The sequence below is a fragment of the Carettochelys insculpta genome, chromosome 2, assembly GCF_033958435.1.
Source record: "Carettochelys insculpta isolate YL-2023 chromosome 2, ASM3395843v1, whole genome shotgun sequence".
Lineage (NCBI taxonomy): Eukaryota > Metazoa > Chordata > Testudines > Carettochelyidae > Carettochelys > Carettochelys insculpta.
The window spans coordinates 62,523,990-62,544,585 of NC_134138.1; the positions used below are offsets into that span (position 1 = coordinate 62,523,990).

Below are 20,596 nucleotides of genomic sequence, written 5' to 3' on the forward strand. Positions count from 1 at the left end.
GTAGGACCTGTGCTTGTCTGTGAAGACTGAGGCAAAAAAAGCATTGAGTACTTCAGCTTTTCTTACATCATCTGTCACTAGGGTCCTGGCAGCTGACAGCAGGCACAGGCTTCTAGGACGTGCAGGCTGCAGGATGCGTGGGCCAGTGTCTGACAAGAGCACAGGCTGCTGAGGCCCACAGGATGCTGGATGAGGGATGTTGCCAGATAAGAGAATTCTGGTTAAAAGAGGTAGAACCTGTGCCCTGTTTCGTATTTTTTCATATTAAAGACTGGTGGTTTAGGAATTACAAGTGATAATTTGGAAATCCCAAAGTCATGCTGAAAAATTCTTTCTTGTATACCATGTCAGCATATCGACTTGCTATTTATTGGTATAAATTATCAACATTTCTGGAATCCTATTCAAAATATGTATCAATTTCATACACGTTTAAGAACTAAATGCTGCAGTTCGGCCTCCCTTTGTGAACCTCTGTGCCTGTGCATATTCTTTGCATGATTGGGGCTTAACTTTGTAGGATTTCATTTGCTTCAGAAATATAAAGTAGCAAACAATGAAATCTCACCTTCGTTATTTTCAAAGATTTAAATCTTCTGTTACCTGAGCAACAGAATGGTCTTGCCACCTGAACTTCTCATTTGACACATTGACTCAAACATTTTAGTAGTTTGTGCTTCACTGAATTGCAGTAATTGCGTTACCTGCTTTGCCTATTGATTTGGGCTCCCGTCTAGTAAACTGATACCCGTGAGTGGACTCCCTGTACTCCAGAGCCCCTTTAAATTCAAAAGGACTCCATGTGGGCATAAGCGTTTTCCATGTGTCATATTGTAAACTCAAGGCAGTAGTTAGCACTGTTGCTCTATGTAAGCCAAACATGTTATCCCTAAAACTAATCTTGCTCATCACCCTAATATTGGAGAATTTACAAAGCTACAGAAATAACTGTGTATTACTGGTCTGCACAAACACCTGGATTTTGTTTTCTTCATCTGAAAGCAGGGTAATCATGTAATACTTTACCTTTTCCTTCTGCCCTTGAACTCTTATTTTTCTGTCTTCCAGTCTGAGAACAGGAGTGAAAAGTTACTTTGTGCTGGGTTTATTTCTGTTTTGTTTTTTGGTTCATGTATGTGTGCATTCATTCCTTAATTGAAAGGCTCTGGCAAAAAGATGGGTATTGCATTTTGTCTAGAAAGTGGTTAAGTTGTCTAGTAATGAGCATTGGAAGAAACAAATGTTGTAGCTATGGGCTGGGTTCCAAAAAGCTCTGACACTGATAATCTCCCCAGCAAAGCTGTAAATGGAATTTTATTCTAGCATTTTTCATAGTTATGTTGTTTCTTAGAAAAGCTAGTGAATGGAAGTTGGAGTTAGGCAACTTGGATTATATTGTTAGCTCTGGCATAATCTTGCTGCATGGCTTTGTGTAAGTCACTTAGCCTATGGCTGTGTGTGCAGTTAGTAAAAACATTGAAATGGCCATGCTAATGGCCAAATCGAAGAATACTAATGAGGCACTGAAATGCATATTCATCACCTCATTAGCATGCATTTCAGTGGTTCATTAGTATTCTTCGATTTGGCCATTAGCATGCCCATTTCAACGTTTTTACTAAGTGTAGACGTAGCCTATATGTCTAAATTTCATTGTCTGTAAAATGGGAATAGTAATTCTTCCTTTCTTCACGGGGTGTTGTGAGGAATCAGTCATTAACTTTTGCAAACAGCCTTATGTGAAAAATGCTATAGTAATATAAAGCAGCATTGACATAAATACTTGTTTTCATTTTGGCTTTCAAAAATCTAAAGGCACTCTGCTTATAAATCTTTATTTATTGCAGTGATATACAATGGCACAAGTTAAAATGCAGACCACAGCAAATCTCTCTGGACCTACCCTTCCCCAAATGGTGCTACCCCCATCAGTAACAAATGCAAGCTCACTGGGTCTGCAGGCCTCAATGAATGGATCCATTTCAGAATCAGCTGCCAGCTGTAACAGTCCAACAGCTGGTCTTGTGGATTCTGCACCTTCTCGCAACTCACCAGGTAAGGAAATGTTTTGCGTAGAATACTTACTGTTGTTTTGCAAAGGAGTCCACTTGAGGTGTTTTTAATAAAAATGGATGACGTCTGAAAGAGAATAAAACTAAAGAAACAAAACTGTACAAAAATATTTTGGTTTTAAATGCTCTTTACAGAATGTACTTTCTTCAGCTGAATTGTGATTTATGATAGAACATTAAGAGATATGGAACCCGGAAAAAAAAATCCATGATTTTGCAACATCTCACATGATTCTTTGATAGTGAAGTTTTAATACAGTATGAAGGCATCTGAGCGCATTTGCCTTCTGTAGAACAAACTGTCTTCAGTCTATTTGGCAGAAGATGACATTTCCTTTATAGCCTAATAACTTCTACAGTTCTTGTTCTCAATTAGGTATAAAACTCATTAAAATGTTGTAGACCGATAAGTTTAACATCAGTACCAGGCAAATTAGTAGAAACACTAGTAAAGAGTAAAATTGCAAGGCACATAGAAGAGCACGAATTGTTGGGCAAAAGTCAGCATGGTTTCTGCAGAGGGAAGTCGTGTCTGTCTAATCTATTAGAATTCTTTGAAGGGGTTAATAAACATGCGGACAAGGGGCACCCAGTGGACATAATATACCTAGATTTCCAGAAAGCCTTTGACACGGTCCCACACCAAAGGCTTTTATGTAAATTAGGTGGTCATGGGTTAGGAGGAAAGGTCCTTTCATGGATCGGGAATTGGTTAAAAGACAGAAAACAAAGGGTGGGAATAAATGGTAAATTTTCACAATGGAGGAGGGTAACTAGTGGTGTTCCCCAGGGGTCAGTCCTGGGACCGATCCTGTTCAACTTGTTCATCAATGATCTAGAAAATGAGGTAAGCAGTGAGGTGGCAAAGTTTGCAGATGACACCAAGTTGTTCAGGACAGTCAAAACCAAAAGGGATTGTGAAGAACTACAAAAAGATCTCAGCAAACTGAGTGATTGGGCAGCAAAATGGCAAATGAAATTTAATGTGGGTAAGTGTAAGGTAATGCACGTTGGAAAAAATAACCCAAATTACACGTACTACATGATGGGGTCAAATTTAGCTACGACAGATCAGGAAAGGGATCTTGGAGTTATAGTGGATAGTTCTCTGAAGACATCCACGCAGTGTGCAGCGGCAGTTAGTAAGGCAAATAGGATGTTAGGAATTATTAAAAAAGGGATCGATAATAAGACAAAAGATATCATACTTCCCCTATATAAAACTATGGTACGCCCACATCTCGAGTACTGCGTGCAGATGTGGTCTCCTCACCTCAAAAAAGATATATTGGCCTTAGAAAAGGTTCAGAAAAGGGCGACTAAGATGATTAGGGGCTTGGAAAGGGTCCCATATGGGGAGAGGCTAGAGAGACTGGGACTTTTCAGTTTGGAAAAAAGGCGATTGAGGGGCGATATGATAGAGGTATATAAAATCATGAATGGTGTGGAGAAAGTGAATATAGAAAAATTATTTACCTTTTCCCACAATACAAGAACTAGGGGACACCAAATGAAATTGATGGGTAGTAGGTTCAAAACTAATAAAAGGAAATTTTTCTTCACACAGCGCACAGTCAACCTGTGGAACTCCTTGCCCGAGGAGGCTGTGAAGGCCAGGACTCTATTAGGGTTTAAAAAGAGCTTGATAAATTTTTGCAGGTTAGGTCCATAAATGGCTATTAGCCAGGGGTAAAGTATGGTGCCCTAGCCTTCAGAACAAGGGCAGGAGATGGATGGCAGGAGATAAATCACTTGATCATTGTCTTCTGTTCTCCTTCTCTGGGGCACCTGGCATTGGCCACCGTCGGCAGATGGGATGCTGGGCTCGATGGACCTTTGGTCTGACCCAGTATGGCCATTCTTATGTTCTTATGTTCTTACCCAAAAGTAAGTTAGCAGTGCCAGTTTCTGTTGTGGATAGATACAAAGATGAGAGAAAGAGATAGCAGGAAGGTAAAGACCTTGAAGAAGCATATGGTTCATAAAGGGATAGCTCAGTGGCTAGAGCATTGGCCTTGTAAACCCAGGGTTGCGAGTTTAATTCTTGGGGGGGGCCTTCCAAGGCTCTGTGACAGGTTAAATCCTGCTGTGAGTGCAGGGGACTGGACTTGATGACCTTTCAAGGTCCCTTCCAGTTCTGTGAGATGTATATAACAATGTGGGTTTATGAAACCAGAACAGAATCCCCAAAATTGTTGAAAGAAATAAAGTTGGGGAAATACCCCTTAAAACCCTGGGGCTGTAGCCACACTTGGCCAAAACTTCGAAATGGACATGCAAGTGGCCATTGTGAAGATTACTAAAGAGGCGCTGAATTGAATATTCAGCTCCTCGTTAGCATTAGGACACTTCTGGATGCAGCGCTTCAAAAGTGCTGCTTTTGAATGCATGCGGCTCAGTGTGGCTACACAGGGGTCTTTTTCGAAAGGGCCCCGCACCTTTCAAAATCCCCTTATTTCCCTCAGCTGAGAGGAATAAGGGGATTTCGAAAGGTGTGGGGTCCTTTCGAAAAGGACCCCCCATTAACTGCACCAAGCTGCAAGCATTCGAAAGTGTTGCTTTCGAAGTGCTGCGTCCAGAAGTGTCCTAATGCTAATGAGACGCTGAATATTCAGTTCATGTCTCATTAGTAATCTTCGAAATGGCCATTTGCATGGCTATTTGAAGTTTTGGCCAAGTGTGGCCACAGCCTAGTAAGAGCAGAGCGGTCTGAAAGAATGGGGAAAAACAAATGTGAGACCACAAGTTCCTTGTATTCTGCAACCCTCTTGTTATCCGCTGCTATACCTAAGCGTTTAAAAGTCGCACTGAAGGAGCAATTAACTCCAACAATAAGTACAGAGAAGAATGTGATTTTCTGGGACATGGTATTACATACAAGTTAAATTATGTCCTCATTATTAGAGATTTTTAACTATATTTTTGTACTGCATGTAATTGAAATGGTGACAGTAAAAGATGTATGCTCAAATTATAAATATATAAATAGTATTGAAACATTACATTATCAGAGTTCAGTTTTGTTGACATTAACACAATCTCATATGTTTAGCATATTTGGGTTTTTAGCCAAAGTATTTTTACTTTTTTAAACATATACTACTACTTTTGCAAAGTTGTGAAGAATACATTTCTCCACAAAAACTTTACAGACTCTTTATTTACAGCTCCTCTCCAAGATAACATGGCAAACCCCAAAGAGAAAACTCCAATGTGTCTGGTAAATGAGTTAGCCCGTTTCAATAGAATTCAACCCCTGTATAAGCTTCTGAATGAAAGAGGACCTGCACATGCCAAGGTAAGGTTACAGTTCCAGGTTCTGAGGCATACCTTAAATTGTGAACAGATAATGTCATGGTTTCAACAAGTGCACTTGTGGAACACAATCAGGTTTATAGTGTAGGGGGGTTAGTTTTGCTTTGTTTGTGTTACTGTTGGAGCCTTGACAATTTTTACATCATTGTCTTCTGCCTTACTTAGCCTTGACCCTTGAGATCATACTTCTTAGCTTTCATCTTTTTCTCTTAAGGATTTCTTCAGAATCTATCAGCACCCTCCCTTAATCTTTCTTGAGGTTTGCTGCTGAACTTCACAGAACACTGCTACCACTCCAAATCCCTAGTAGTCGGCTTTTCAGACTTGCAGATAGATCCCTTTCATGGGCACACTCATTGCTAGCAGACTGCTGGGCTAATCTTTTCCCTTTTTGTTTTGTGTGAATCAGTTTTACTTAGTTTACATGAAGTTGGTTATATTGATAGCAAATCTGATTTTTTATGTGTGTCTTTAAAAAGCATAGTATATTTATCACAATATTTTCCTTTTAACACCATATAGCCTTCTTTCAGGCCCACAGTGTCAATGGGTCTCCTGATATAATCATAGTCTTAAAGAACTTGGTGTCCTTGTCAAGTCTCCCTCCTGTTTTGATAGTTAACTGTGATCTGTGAGAACATGTCATGGTGGTCTCAGATGGCAGGGGTCCTAGAGGAATATGAGAGTTTTCAGATTTCTTCCCTCCTGAAGGGCAGACTCTCAAGACAGATTACTTAAAAGTTCATCTTAAGAACAAAAATGAGATTTTCTATTCAATAATCTTTTTAGCTCTACTCTGCATTTTCGGAGCAGAGCAGCTGAGCAAAGTTTATTTTTAGTAACATGCAGCATCACCCTGCAAGTTGCTTAGCCTCTCCCAAGAAGTTCTCTACGTGCCCTCCTAATGCTGCCTCTTGCATTGTAACCAGTTCAAAGTGGTGTAACATGCTACCATTTTGGTTTGACAGTGCTTTGCACCGACTTTGCACTGTTGCAAGTGATAGCCCAAGGTTCATGGCAACAGAATCATCACACTCTCAGGGTATGTCCTCACTACGTGACCTGGTCAGGGTCAAGCTGCTGGTTTGATTTCATACCCTTAGTAGGGACTTGCGAAATCGAACTATTTGGGGTCCGTAGTCACCCCCCTGTATTCCTCGGTATTATGAGGAGTAAGGGAGGATGATAGGAGAGTTTCTCTTGCTGACCTCCCTCTGTAAGGTTGGCCAGGTAAGTCAATTGTCAATAATTTGATTCTAGCTACAGTGTCGGTCAACACCAGTGGAAGATGAAAGCAATCCATGGGGCACAGCAACTTGGCGGATTGGGCTTTGGCTCTGTTATTTTTTTCCTCATGTAACATCTACTTGATGTTTTCTTTAACTCTTCCATTAGTTCTCTTGTTTATGTGTTATGCTATCATTGTTCTGTAGAAACCTGCAGAATGTTAGGTGCATGCAGGAAGGATCATTTTGCCTTTATCTTCCCAGAAAATTCATTAATAATCATAGGATTTTTGTTATAATCTCATTTCTCCATGTTGGAGTCTAGAAACAAAGCAGGATGCAGAATAATTTACTTTGGTTTTAATTCAGATATGTGCGTTTTATCATCATTGTGGAAACTTTGCTTATGGTCCTCTGTTCGATTTCTGTAGTTTTGTCAGGTGTATCAAAACAAACAAGCAGTCATGTAGCATTTTAAAGACTTACAAAATAATTTATTAGGTGATGAGCATGACTGCTTCCTGTTTTGATAGACTACAGACTACCATGGCTCTCTACTTCTACTAGCTGAACACTTGTCCCTTTTTTTTTTTTTTTCCCCCCCCCCGTGCTGGTACAAGCCCCTGCACCACATGACAGATAGGCTGTTGGCGGGGTTGTGCTCATATGAGAGGTTGAGAAGCTTCTTTTCTTTGGTTTACATTTGTGCAGGGGCCTTCCCTCCTTCCTCCACAGACACCATGCGGTTGGGGTCTTTCCCACACCCAAGTACATCATCTGGATAGTCCCCGACCCAATAAAAGGACATGCCTGCTGTTCAGTGTGGACCATGCTGCCAGGTAGCACCATGTCCTGGCTTGCGTGTGGTGAGGGCTCCGAGGGCGGGAAAAATTTTGGAGGGCTTGCTGCTTCCTGGGGGGAAGTCTCCACTGGCAGCTAAGACCTGCAGGGGCATGCTGCCGCCTGGGGGGACCACTTCAACTGTCTCCCCACCCTAAAAAAATATTTTGGGGGCTTGCTGCCACTGGGGGAGCAATTTCAGCTGGCTCTCGAGCTATGGACCTTATGCCCCCCCCCAGCCCCACCCAAAAATATTTATGGTGACTACATCAACTGGCCCTTCATCCTCTGAGCCACCCAACCTACCTCATATGGGACAAAGGGGTCCGGCACCCGAACAGTCAGTGGGGGCTACCCCCCCTCCACCTGAGCACCACCGCTTGTTGAAATTTGGTGAGAGCCATCCACCATATTGAACAACTGTGTGTAGTGCAGGGGGAAGCCCAGAATCTTTTCCCTAACCTTTTCTATCCTCTTTCTTCAAGCTTTGCCCCCTTAACCCAGGGAAGAGTGGGTGGAGGGCTAGTTGAGAAGATAGACTGCTGGGTGATCCCAGGGCACAGAAGCTGTGTAATGGACTGGAAAGCCAAAACCCCTGCTTTACAAAATCTCTTTTTTCCAAACCTTTACTATCCTACCGTTTCTTCAAGGTTTGCATTGTTCCTGTATTATTTTCAGGGATCATATTTAATCAAGAGAGGGGGGACAGTGGCTGGAGGGCCAGTTGAGAAGACTCAAACACGTGCTTTTTGTAAGATCTTTGATAATTCAGTTACAGCTTTTATAAAAAGCAATTCAGTTATAGAAGCAAGATATTTCATTTAATTTGGGGATCTTGTTGCTGCCCTTCTTTTCCTTCCTTCCTCCTGGAGAATGGCCGTTTGCTTTCCACAGGAGGGGAAGGAGGGCAATACAGTGTGGAAAGATGACATTGCATGTCCACAACCACTTGCAGGCATTTTTTCCCATGCTGCACTAGCAAAAATACCCAGAATGTTATGGGGATTAGGGAACTGTGGGATAGGTTCCCATGGTGCACTGCTGCAACGGTTAATGTTTGGTGACTGAGTATGGCAGCAGTAAGTTGACTTTGTGGGGAGCCTGTTGGGAGGTGAGGATACTCCAATTTGAATTTATAAAACTCAGTGTTCCAAAATTGATTGTAATAAACTCGAATTTATCTCATCGTGTACCCATATCATTTGGTTGATTATTTGATGGGTTTTGGACTACTTATGGGTTTGGACAATTTTAATTAAATTTCCACTTCTTTTTAGTTCTTTGCAGGAGGCTTCTGTCAGATGGGCAAAAGCATTCTAAGTGAGAAAGACAGTTTTTTAGCAACTGTGCTTACCCTTATGATTTTGATTATTATCTTAAATTCTTGTAGTTTAATGCAACTGTGTGTTAGGAAGAGATAGAGATTAGATGGATATCTAGATTAGATAGATGTTTTTTGGTCATAGTTTGGTAGATAAATGAAAATCTGCTTTTTCCACAGAAACATTACGTTGATACATTCTTACGTAATGCAAATCTTTTCACTTTCAATCCAGATATTTATACAACAAATTTGTTCATGAGTTGAATAATTATCTTAAACATATCAAGGCTTCATTCTTAGGTTAGTACTCTGATGTTATCTATATTTGGTAGAATTCAAATTAATAAAGGATGTTGGTCCCTTTCTTTTGCCAGTAATTGTGCTTATACAGTGCATGAGATACAAATCAGGTAGTAATTGGCAATGTGAACTATAATACTGCAACAAGGGTTAAAATTCTCAGCAACGTGACCAAATTTTCAAAGCTGGGCTTAAGAAAAATGGAGGTATTCACAAACTCAAAATTAATTTTTACACTTACATGTAATATAGTTTTTAGGCGGGTAGTTTACCAGTTTACGTGTTCAAATGTTGATTTGTGAATGTAACTATTTTGAAGGAATTGTGTGTGCGCGCATTTTGAGCCCACTGTATTTCACCAGCTCTAAATATGGGGCTCTTGACGTAGCACCTTTATTATTTTTTTTAAATGCCTAGACAAACCACAAAAAAACCCAAAGCTTTTACTTCACCTTTTAGTTTCATGTGTATGTATTCCTGTGTGTTTCCAGAAGGTAAGGTGGTATGTTTGTCAAGACAAGCAGCAATGTTTCATGTGCATGTGCAATTAGAATCTGGTTCTTTGTGTATGATACTTTGATGTTTGGTAGAAAATTAATTCATATCCTTTTCTACCCTCCTTTGTGGGCAGTTAGAAGAGCTGCATGCTAAATTGGTACTCCATAAATACAAACAGGGCAAATTAATATAAGTTTATGGTAGAGAAAGTACTGCCAAATATTTTAAATAGTTCTAGGATTTCATCTTCTCACTTTTTAGTGCTTGGCTGTTACTCTCTGATGAACTGTTTGCTGGAGTTTGTTCTTCATTATTGATTCTTAAGTTTTAAAGGTGAGTCAACAGCCAACTTTCTTAAATTTGAGTTATTTCAGTTCCTAATCTGCGTTATAGAGCTCTCTTAAAGAAACAAAATTAATTTAGGAAGACTACTGTTTTCTTCATACTTTTGAACAGATCCCTTTGTTGCGAGGGCTTTTGCCTTTATGTGGACAAAACTGAATTAGTAAAAATATTGTATGACTCTCATTAAGTAAAAATCTTGAAGCCTGATTCTCCATTGTCCTGAACTTTTATAGTCATTTACACCCACGCGTGATAAGTATGAAATGCTACCATTTAATAATCATTTATGCTCACGTCACACTCATGTAAGTGGCCACACAGATGCAAGTTTGAAAAATCAGGCTTATAAAATTAATTTTAATATCCTTCCAAGAAAAGCAGGCTGATACTTCAGTTACTACTATTTGACTTTTATAACACTTTTTGTGGTTGTTGGTGTGATGCTTTGCGATTGATTTTTTTTTTTTAAACATTTTAAAGGCCAAATGTTGCTTAGTAACTTCAGTGGGAATCACTATATATGCATCCCAGAGCAAAAATTGGCCAAAGTATCACAACAAATAAAGGCGTGCAGTTCCTTTCCACTTTGTTTGCGTGTTCTAACTCACCTTGGCTCACAATTTTGCCATTATTTACCATTTCTTTACGTTTTTGAAGATGTTCACAGTACAGCTGAATCTTGGAGAGCAGACATGGGAAGCAGAAGGCAGCAGTATTAAAAAGGCTCAACATGCGGCTGCTAGCAAAGCTTTGGACAAAACAACCCTTCCCAAACCAACTCCCAGACCACCCAAAAACAACGTTAATAACAACCCAGGTATGTTCCCTATTAGTTTCCCTACACAAAATGAATCTTCTTGTTTGTCAGAAGAAATTAGATGGTTTATAGAGAATTTTGTAGTAGACATAAGTACAGCTTGAGGGTGTGGTAATATAATTAAGAACCTCACAGTGAGTGTGCATGACATTTACTTCTTCAGGACTCGGCTCTGAAAATAAAGGTACAAGCTAGTTTGTGTGTTCAACAGTATTCAAGCACAAAAAAGTGATAAGATTGAATGAACCATTTTTACATTACAGGTTGCACTTATGAAAACTGGCACTTTCTGGTCTGGAAACCTTTGTGGTCCACAAAGACCACAGGTACTCCTGGACCAGAAAGCCCAGGAGCCTAAGGGCAGGAGAACCAGCCACAATAATGTGGGGAGCCTGGCTGGGAGCAGCGGGAGGACTGGAGACCTGTGGCACCCCACCACAGCACGGAGCTGGGGGCACTGTGAAGCCCCATAGCAGAGTGAGGCTGGGGTCAGAGGCTGGGCTACTGAGGATGCAGCAGCAGCTGTGCAAGGGCCCAGCCAGGTAGGGGAGGGAGAGGGAGAGGAGCTGAAGCAGGGTGCCTTCAGCAGGTGCTTGGGGGCTGGTGGCGGGGGACCTCTAGTTGTGCAGCAAATTCTCTAATTTAGGATAAGTCAGGTCCCAGTGGTGCCAGATCAGGTTGGCCCAACCTGTACTGAAGCTGGCAAATTTATATTTTAACTTTTTCTCAATGCAAGGGCCAAATTCTACCCAAGTTTCTCCAAGTGTGAAGGTAAAAGTAGAAATCAAGAGAATTTGGCACAAAAGTTTCAGTATATAATTCTCTGCCTAATAGATTTTCTTTTGTAGCAACCTAAATTATTTCTTCCAGCTAATTCTACATAGCTTATGCGATTAATTAGAAGGACATTTGTGGAGTCATCTGAACTTTATCTAGAGATGTTGATTCATGTTGCACACGGTATACATTATATGCTGCTGTATGGGAGAAAATAAAATACAGATGCAGGAAATTCATCCCTCAGTGCTTGTGATTCTCAGTCACATGATCAGTGACTTATTCTTGTTTGACAAAATAGTGATTAGTGTAATGGGAGAAGATCCCTTTATTTCTTTTACTTTTTTTCTCATTACTTTCTCACAACCACTTCCAAAAGATTTACTTTACATAACCCTGTCTCACTGAGGAGGGCTGGAAAAACCTTTCTTTAGATCCCATCAACAGTGGCCTGAGTCTTGGTAGAAGGGATTGTTTCTGAATGGTGTAAGATTTTCTTTCTTCTCTCCCATTCCCTTAGGCCTGAGACTATTACTTGTATAACTTTTCCAGACCCTGCTGGCTTGGGACTTGATTCTGTTTCTACTGAAGTTGATCGGACTTCTGCTATCTGTTTCAGTGGAGGCAGGTGCAAGATTCAGGGAAGAAGGGCCTTTTATTTGGCTCTGGGTGTGGCAGCATATTACGTAGGGGATGGGTGTTCTGGACTAACCTTCTTTTTAAAAGTTTTTTTAATTGAAAAGTGCTTAACAGAAGAATAATAATTTCCCTTAAAACTGAAAAATCCATTGAGTATGCAGGTGTTCTTATGGCCCTATCATTTTTCTTTAAAAAGAAAGGTATCTTCTGACCTAATGACTATCAGTATTTTTATTGTATATTTGAATTAATAATTACTTAGATTATACAGTCCATGTAGTCCTTCATTTTAGGAAAAACTAAAAATTGTGATTAGGGATAGTTTTGCCTGAGTACAGCATAAGACATACAGCAATGGCACATAAAACTTAAATAACTAACTTATAATAATTATCCCTCTTCTGGGGCTGGATTAATGCATACATTATCTGATTATAATTTTAGATAATGTCATACACATATTGAAACTTAGTTTAGATTTTTCTTTTTGGAGTAGAATTGGGACATACCTTGGTTTATAATTTGCCAGATCAACCCCCCACCTTCAAGTAAATAACAAGACAGTTATGTTAAAAGATTTGACTCTTCTAATGGATTTGCTTTTTAAATAAGGTGTTTTATGGCAGGGTGCACCCTCACTGTTAACATTTTGGAGAATGAATAATTACACACACCAAGGTGGTTGTCTGTTTTTGTTTTTCACTTTTTGGTCAGGAGATGGCTGGAGTAGCAGTAAATTTTGATGAAATTAGTTTTCAGTTCATACATTATTAAAATTTGAAGTTTTTAATTTTAATCATAAATTTAATCTCTCATCTCTTGAAACTAAATAATTTAGTCCTGGTTTCTATCACATTGTTATTAAATGACTACAGTAACCTGTGCCACTGGTATCTTGTTTCAGTAGCTGTAAACTTGTGTAAGAGATTTTTTGTTTTCTTCATTTTGTTTAATGACACTGAGAAAGAAAATATCAGAGGGGTAGCCTTGTTAGTCTGGATCTGCCAAAGCAAGGAGGGGTCCTGTGGCACCTTATAGACTAAACGTATGAGCAGGAGCTTTCCTGAGCAAAGACCCACTTCGTCAGATTCAGGTAGTGGAAATTTGCAGAGGCAGGTATAAATAGGCAGGCCAGAGCAAGGCTGGAGATAATGAGGTTAACTCAGTCAGGGAGGGTGAGGCCTACTACCAGCAGTTGATCTGGAGGTGTGAATACCAAGAGAGGAGAAACTGCTTTTGTATTTAGCTAGCCATTCACAGTCTTTGTTTAATCCTGAGCTGAGGGTGTCAAATTTGCAGATGAAATGCAGTTCAGCAGTTTATCTTTGGAGTCTGGTTTTAAAATTTTTTTGCTGTAGGATAGCTGCTTTTAAATCTGTTACTGTGTGTCCTGGGAGACTGAAGTGCTCTCCTACAGGCTTTTGTACATTGCCATTTCTGATATTCGACTTGTGTGCATTTATTCTTTTCCATAGGGGCTGTCCAGTTTGTCCCATGTATATAGCAGAGGGATGCTGCTGGCACATGATGGCATATATTACATTGGTAGATGTGCAGCTGAATAAACCTGTGATGGTGTGACTGACCTGACTGGGTCCTGTGATGGTGTTGCTCGTGTAGATATGTGGGCAGAGCTGACAATGAGGTTTGTTGCATGGGTAGGTTCCTGAGTTAGAGTTGCTGTGGTGTGATGTATGGTTGCTGGTGAGAATTTACTTCAGGTTGGCAGGTTGTCTATGGGCAAGGACTGGCCTGCCTCCCAAGGCCTGTGAGAGTTGAGGATCATTGTCTAGGATGGGTTGTAAATCACTGATGATGCACTGGAGGGGTTTTAGCTGAGGACTGTGGGTGATGGCCAGTGATGTTCTGTTGGTTTCTTTCTTGGGCTTGTCCTGTAATAGGAGTCTTATAGGTGCGTGTCTGGCTCTGTTGATGTGTTTCCTTACTTCCTCGGGTGGGTATTGTAGTTTCAAGAATGCTTGGTAAAAATCCTGTAGGTGTTTGTCTCTGTCAGAGGGGTTGGAACAAATGCGGTTGTGTCTTAGTGCTTGGCTGTAGACAATAGATCGTGTGGTGTGTCTGGGATGGAAGCTGGAGGCATGAAGGTAGGCGTAGCGATCAGTGGGTTTACGTTATAGGGTGGTTTTTATGCGGCTGTTGCATATTTGCACCGTGGTGTCCAGGAAGTGGATCTCCTGTGTAGACTGGTCCAGACTGAGGTTGATGGTGGGGTGGAAGTTGTTGAAGTCCCGGTGGAATTCCTGCAGACTGTCCTTCCCATGGGTCCAGATGATGAAGATGTCATCAATGTAGTGTAGGTAGAGATGGGGTGTAAGTGGACGAGAGTTGAGGAAACGCTGTTCCAGGTCAGCCATAAAAATGTTGGCATCCTGAGGGGCCATGTGGGTGCCCATAGCTGTGCCACTGATTTGGAAGTAGATATTGTCACCAAATGTGAAATAGTTGTGTACGAGGATAAAGTTACAGAGCTCAGCCACCAGTTGTGCTGTGGCATCATCGGGGATACTGTTCCGGACAGCGTTTATTCCATCTGTGTATGGGATGTTGCTGTAGAGAGCATCTACGTCCATGGTGGCTAGGATGGTGTTTTCTGGAAGATCACCAATGTTTAGCAGTTTTCTCAGGAAAGAAAAGAAAGAGAAAAAAAGATATGTGATATTTTTAGTGGTACTAATTTGAAAAAGGTTCATAGTATTTTGCGGGTATTCTTGAGATTATTCAAAGCTGACTAGCCAGTTTGATCATAGTAATCTTGTTTGGGCATAGTTGTCTGCCCAAATTCCAAGAGAATACATGAAAATGTCTATTTAAGTGCTGATTTACATCCAGTTATTAAAGTTGGATCTGTATCCCCATTTTATACTGAAATTTGATGCCGCTTTTTAGTCATTGGTTGTTTAGTAGGGAAATCTACACTTTACAGCTTTTTTTCTCTCAACATTAACATGCTTTACTGTTGAAGAGTCTCACATGCAGTCTTATTTTTATAGGCAGTATAACTCCAACAGTGGAGCTGAATGGATTGGCAATGAAAAGGGGAGAGCCTGCCATCTACAGGCCGTTAGATCCAAAGCCAATCCCAAACTACAGAGCAAATTATAATTTCCGGGGCATGTACAATCAGAGGTTTGTATGTTTTCTGTTACTTGCTATTCCTTCTCTATTGCTTAAACTATTATGAAGTTTCTTTAAATTTTATAGATTACTGCAGTGTAAAATAAAATTCTTACCATGGAGTGGATGTACAGTTTAGAAACACTTGTATGTTGGTCAGCAATATATGTTTAAAATGGCAAGTGTCCAAGGATATCAAAGTGTCTGGGGATGGAGACGGGTAAAATTTGTTGTAATTTTTGTTAAATATGGATTGGAACTAGAACTCGGTTTGTATTGGAGAGCCATGAGTCAGATTGTTAACTCTCATAAAGGTGTTGCTTTTCATTGCTGATATCTTAGCTGTTGCAGGATTGCTTTGAGTATTACCAAGGCCCCTTTCTTTTGGAGGCAGGTAAGTTTGGGAGGGCTCCCTTTGGAAAGTTAACTTGCTGTGGGGCTGTCTTCCCATCTCCAGTAGATGTTACTTGTGCCTGAAGAAAACTGTAAAACAAATACAGGTCTTTAATTCACAAATGATAACTTTTGATTTATTAATAAGAACTTTATTCCACGTTTTAAAACTTCCAATCTAATCCCTCCTTACATGGAGTAAATGCTGCTAATGATAGAAAGGATCACTAAGCAGTCATTATTCCAGAGTTACGGTTTTTCTTTTTGAGCTATTCTGTCTACTTTTAAGAGACTTGTAGAAGAGTTAAATGTGTGGGAGCTTTGTCAAGTGAGCATCTTAACAATTCTTTGTCTGACAAAGCCTTATGTTTTTCAGGGGAAGTGTTAAAACTTTTCTAAGTGTCCTCATGTTCTGATCTGTTGCAGAGCATGTATAAGGTTGGCAGAGCATGCTAATTTTTCCTGATTTAAGTGTAGCTTGGATATAAAGTAGTCACCTGAGAGACTTAAAGCTCATTAGAGTTAGGGGCTGGGCTGGACCTGAGATGCAGAGTCCCTGTTACTCTTTTTTATCTTCTCGCTTCAAAGGAATTGCATCATTCCTACTCTCTTTATGGATGAAAAGCATTGAAAGTTTGGTTAACATTCCTGATATACACAAAGGAATTCTCTCTACAGTGATACAGAGCACTTCCTTGGTTGAATGTGTTGCCTGTCATGCTATTAATCACTCTCTGGTTACACTCTGCTGTGGCATGTAATGCCTTTGCTGAATGTCTGTGTTGGGCTGAAATAAACTTTCGTACAAATACTTTAGCTCAGTATTTTAGTACTTTTCTAGTTACTGGAAATAGTAATAGAAATTGTTTGATGACAAAAAAAATCTAGGATGTGGAATTGTAGAGTATTTTCTTCTGATGTAGTATAGCAAAAACCACTCATGAAAGCACAACGAACAACAATTATTACTGTTAATATTTTATAAAAAGTGCTGCATAAAGTAGTTTTATTTCTCAACTTAGGAAACTCATAGAAATATCACAGACTTCAGTCAGGTAGCATTTCTCCTAATTCTGATTTTTTTTTAAATAAATCTGTGATTGACCCCATGACATTTCTTCCTTTTCAGAAGAAGAGCTTTGCACAAACTATTTAACATTACTACCTAGATATTTGTGTTTCACTTAGGACTTCTCTCCTTGTTTCATGTGTTGTTTGCACAAAATTCTCTCTCATTCACACATTGTAGGGGCATCCGCTCTTATTCATTCCTGGGGTTCAGGCTTAACTTTTCAGTAGAAGCACTGACCACACCACTGTTCCCTGTAAGATGAGAACTTTGGTGGCTGCCCAGGAGAAATTCAGTTGCCTCCCAGCTGATTAGCAGAGTACCCACAGCTGGCTGCATATGATGGCCCACATCTACACATGCCTTGGTGCACCTAACAAAATTTATTATGCCCATGGATGGACAAAATTAGAAGGAACACTGACCCTCACCCTTTCTTAGGGCTCAGGCATAACCTTTTCAATATTGACATCCACCCTCATCCTCTGTGAGCTTGACGTAATCATTCAATTTTTCAGGTTTGCAGGGTCTTTACCAGTGAAAGAGCCATGAAAAATGATATGCTGCTTAACCTCTTATTTAATAACAATTGTGAAAACAAACAACACAAATGCTAAGCATGCAATGTTCACCTCTCCTGGTGAAACAGATGAACTTGGTTCAGGTCCACCTGGGGATGGACCGGTTTCGGATGATGTCATTGGCACAAGGTTGCGGTCTGGCAGTGCTGATCTTGGAGCTGTGTCCTGGCATTGGTTCTCAAAGAACTTCTTTTTGGGCTCCACTTTATATAGTTAAACTTGCATCCTGCCAAGTTATACCATAACCAGTTATTTTACTAACATTTTACTAAGCAATCCTAACGCATGCTAACAGAATTACCTGACCAATCAGACTACCCCATCTTAAATGATTTAAACCTAGCAAAATTAATTGTACAGCAGACAGAATTAAAAACCAGACAGAGATCACACAGATAAACAGCAGCGGTTTTGTCGGCTAGCTGGATTGGGACTGTGTGCCTGCATGGTGTCAGAACTCTCTGTACCTGGGCTGCCTGAGCCTGGGATGCTCCAGGTGTGTAGGAATAAGTAGAGCTAACTGGTTGCTTACTTCCCGAGAGCAGGTGGGCAGAGACTGATAGGGATTAGGTGGAGCTTTTGCTCCTCCTCACCCTCTGCCTACTGGACATATTAACTGTACCAGCAAAAGGGAGAGATGGTTAGTAGTTTGCTGTGGGTCAGCTGCAAATTCCTACATGCGTGCGCTGGAACAAGGAGGAAGCCAGGAGGAGGTAGCTGTGACTCAGTTACAATGCCTGCAGAGGCTGCTTCTGAATAGGAACTACTTACACAGGTCTGCCTTTCCAGAACAGGGCTGAGAATTACAGTCTAGCCCTTTGATAACAAGCAGAGAGGTCCCATGGGAAATTATGATATACATGATGCAATAACATAATTATAATGTATTACTACAGGATGAGATATATTATGCTGTTTCCGGCATAAGAACTACTGTAGTGTAACTTGTTGTGTTTGCTATTTGCAGGTTTGTTAGCATTAGGATCACAGAATATAAATACTAGTGAAGATCAAAAATAAATATGAATATTATAAGATGTAATATTTAAATTTGAGAAACTGACAAGTCATTTAAATATTTGTAGTAGAAATTGAAATATTATAATTACTACGGTATTTTATAGTTGTTCAGTTGCTGCTGGAATACTTTGTCCACTTCTGGTGTTCACGATTCAAGAAGGAAGTTGATAATTTGCAGGGGGTTTAGCGAAGAGGAACGCAAATGATTCATGGATTAGAAAGCATGCCTCATGGTGATAGACTCCAGGAGCTGCATCTGTTTAACAAAGAGAAGGTTAGGGACTGAATTGCTCCCAGTCTGTAAGTACCTTTGTGCTGAACAAAAATGTGATGATAAAAGGCTTGCAAACAAAAGTACAATAAGATCAAATGGCTGAAAGTTGAAGCAAAACAAAGGTGGTGTACATTTTTAACAGTGAAGATGATGACCCATTGGAACAATTTATCACAGGATGCAGTGGATTCTCCATCACTAGAAACATTTTTTTTTAAATCAAAATTGGATGTTTTCTTACAGATTTCCTCTGGTACAAAGAGGAATTAATTTGGGGAGTCCAGTGGTCTGTGTAATACAAGAGGTGAGACTGGAAGATCACAGTGATCCTTTTCTGGCTTTATAATCTATGGCAGGAGTGGGGAACCTATGGTCTGTGGGCAGGATCCAGCAACGGCTTGCCTGGTGCCAGCCCATGAGGCTTGTGGCTCACCTCCTTCCCCCACCACATGGATGTAAGCTAATGCTAGTGCTCCAGCCATTCAGGGGCCACCATGACGGGAGCACCAGAGCTAGCCAGCTCATACCTCTGTGGTGTGGGAGCCCCAAGCCTCACAGGCCCGCTCCAGGCAAGCTGTGGCTGGATATGGCTGATGGGCTCTGCCTGGTGTGGGGAAGCAGCTGTGTGTGCTTACCTGGAAGCACTTCCTGCAGGCACAGCCCTACCTACTGCCCGCCCTCATTTCCCTTGGATCTGATTGCATCCCACTGAGATCCGATTTTGAGCTTTTGAAGAGTTTTGCAGCAAGTGGACTTTATACTCCAGATGATATATGTTATATGCAAAATAAACAATGATGATCTTGCATTTATATAGCTCCTTTTGTCCAAAAAGATCCCAGACACCTTTATAAACTTTAACGGAAAGGGAATTAGCTCTCCTGCTTTCATGAATAAGCTGCTTGTTGCCCAGATTAATTTTCTTCCTCATAACCAAATTAACTCACGAATTCTTGGGGATTTCGCCTCATGAAGTTTATAGCTCATATATAAGAAAATGTTCTTTGGGCAAAAGAATTAAAATTATTCTTTTTCACTCACATTGTTAGCAGACATGAAATCTGCTCTAATACTGATATCCCTTTTGTACACTAATGATATTTGAGGGTCCCTTTTTTTCTCGTTTCTTTTGTGAGCTACATCAACAAAGGTGGTTCATGTCCAAAAGATTAGCATACCTCTTTTCATGTCTGGCAAAAAATATTAATAATGTATATTAGGAGAATGTGGCTATATGTGTGGGAATTTTTAGGAGCACCTCAATGAAGTATGCTTTTTGAGTGTTTTATATGAGGTACAAGTGTAAATAAATTTGGAGGTTTAAGGCCTATTCCGCTTCTGTGTTATTTGGTACAATTAAATAGAACTGGCAAACTATTCAGAAAAGAACCCACAAGGACTGGAATAACAGGCCAAGATTGAGGAACATTGGCAGCAGAGCTGTGAGACGAAACTTAAACACACCTAGTCATGCAATGTGTCTCTTGCCAGTGCTATTAATTCCTCACTTTTGGGAGTACTCGGTTCATTTACAGAATTAAAAAAAATGAAAACTGGAACAAGGTCTGACTGAGTTCTAACTACATATGTCTGTCTCACTCTCTGCATGTGCATGTCTCCATTTGGTTATCTTTTAATATCATAATGTATTGTCTTCAGTTAGGTTTGAAAAGAATCCTCGAAGTTTGTGTTCCAGTATTTTCAATGACAAGGAGTCTGTAAAACGGCAAAAGAGATATGATATCTTACAAATGCAGCCAAACCACAGGCTTTTAGACAAGAAATAAAAGCCACTGGAAACTGAACACCTGCTTTTGATGTTGTAATACTACAATCCCTTGTCAAAGGGATCACAGTGTACATCCCCTCCTTCCTTTGGAAGAGACCCTAAATGTTTTGCTTAAAATACAAAATTCCTTAAAAATGTCTCACCACAAAGCAGGGAGCATGAAAACCTTAAAAAAAATCCTT

At 40.3% G+C, this 20,596-nt stretch overlaps 1 protein-coding gene across 5 annotated transcripts in view; it reads left to right on the top strand.

The window, feature by feature from the left end:
- STAU2 (staufen double-stranded RNA binding protein 2) overlaps positions 1-20,596 on the top strand; it is a 247,048-nt gene that overhangs the window by 15,465 nt on the left and 210,987 nt on the right. For all 5 annotated transcript variants that reach the window (XM_074987073.1, XM_074987072.1, XM_074987069.1 and 2 more), the window contains exons 2-5: positions 1,848-2,055; positions 5,240-5,370; positions 10,578-10,737; positions 15,165-15,300. In XM_074987073.1, the coding sequence (XP_074843174.1) occupies positions 1,857-2,055; positions 5,240-5,370; positions 10,578-10,737; positions 15,165-15,300 (626 nt within the window). In that variant the 5' untranslated portion in view covers positions 1,848-1,856. The remainder of the gene's footprint in view (positions 1-1,847; positions 2,056-5,239; positions 5,371-10,577; positions 10,738-15,164; positions 15,301-20,596) is intronic.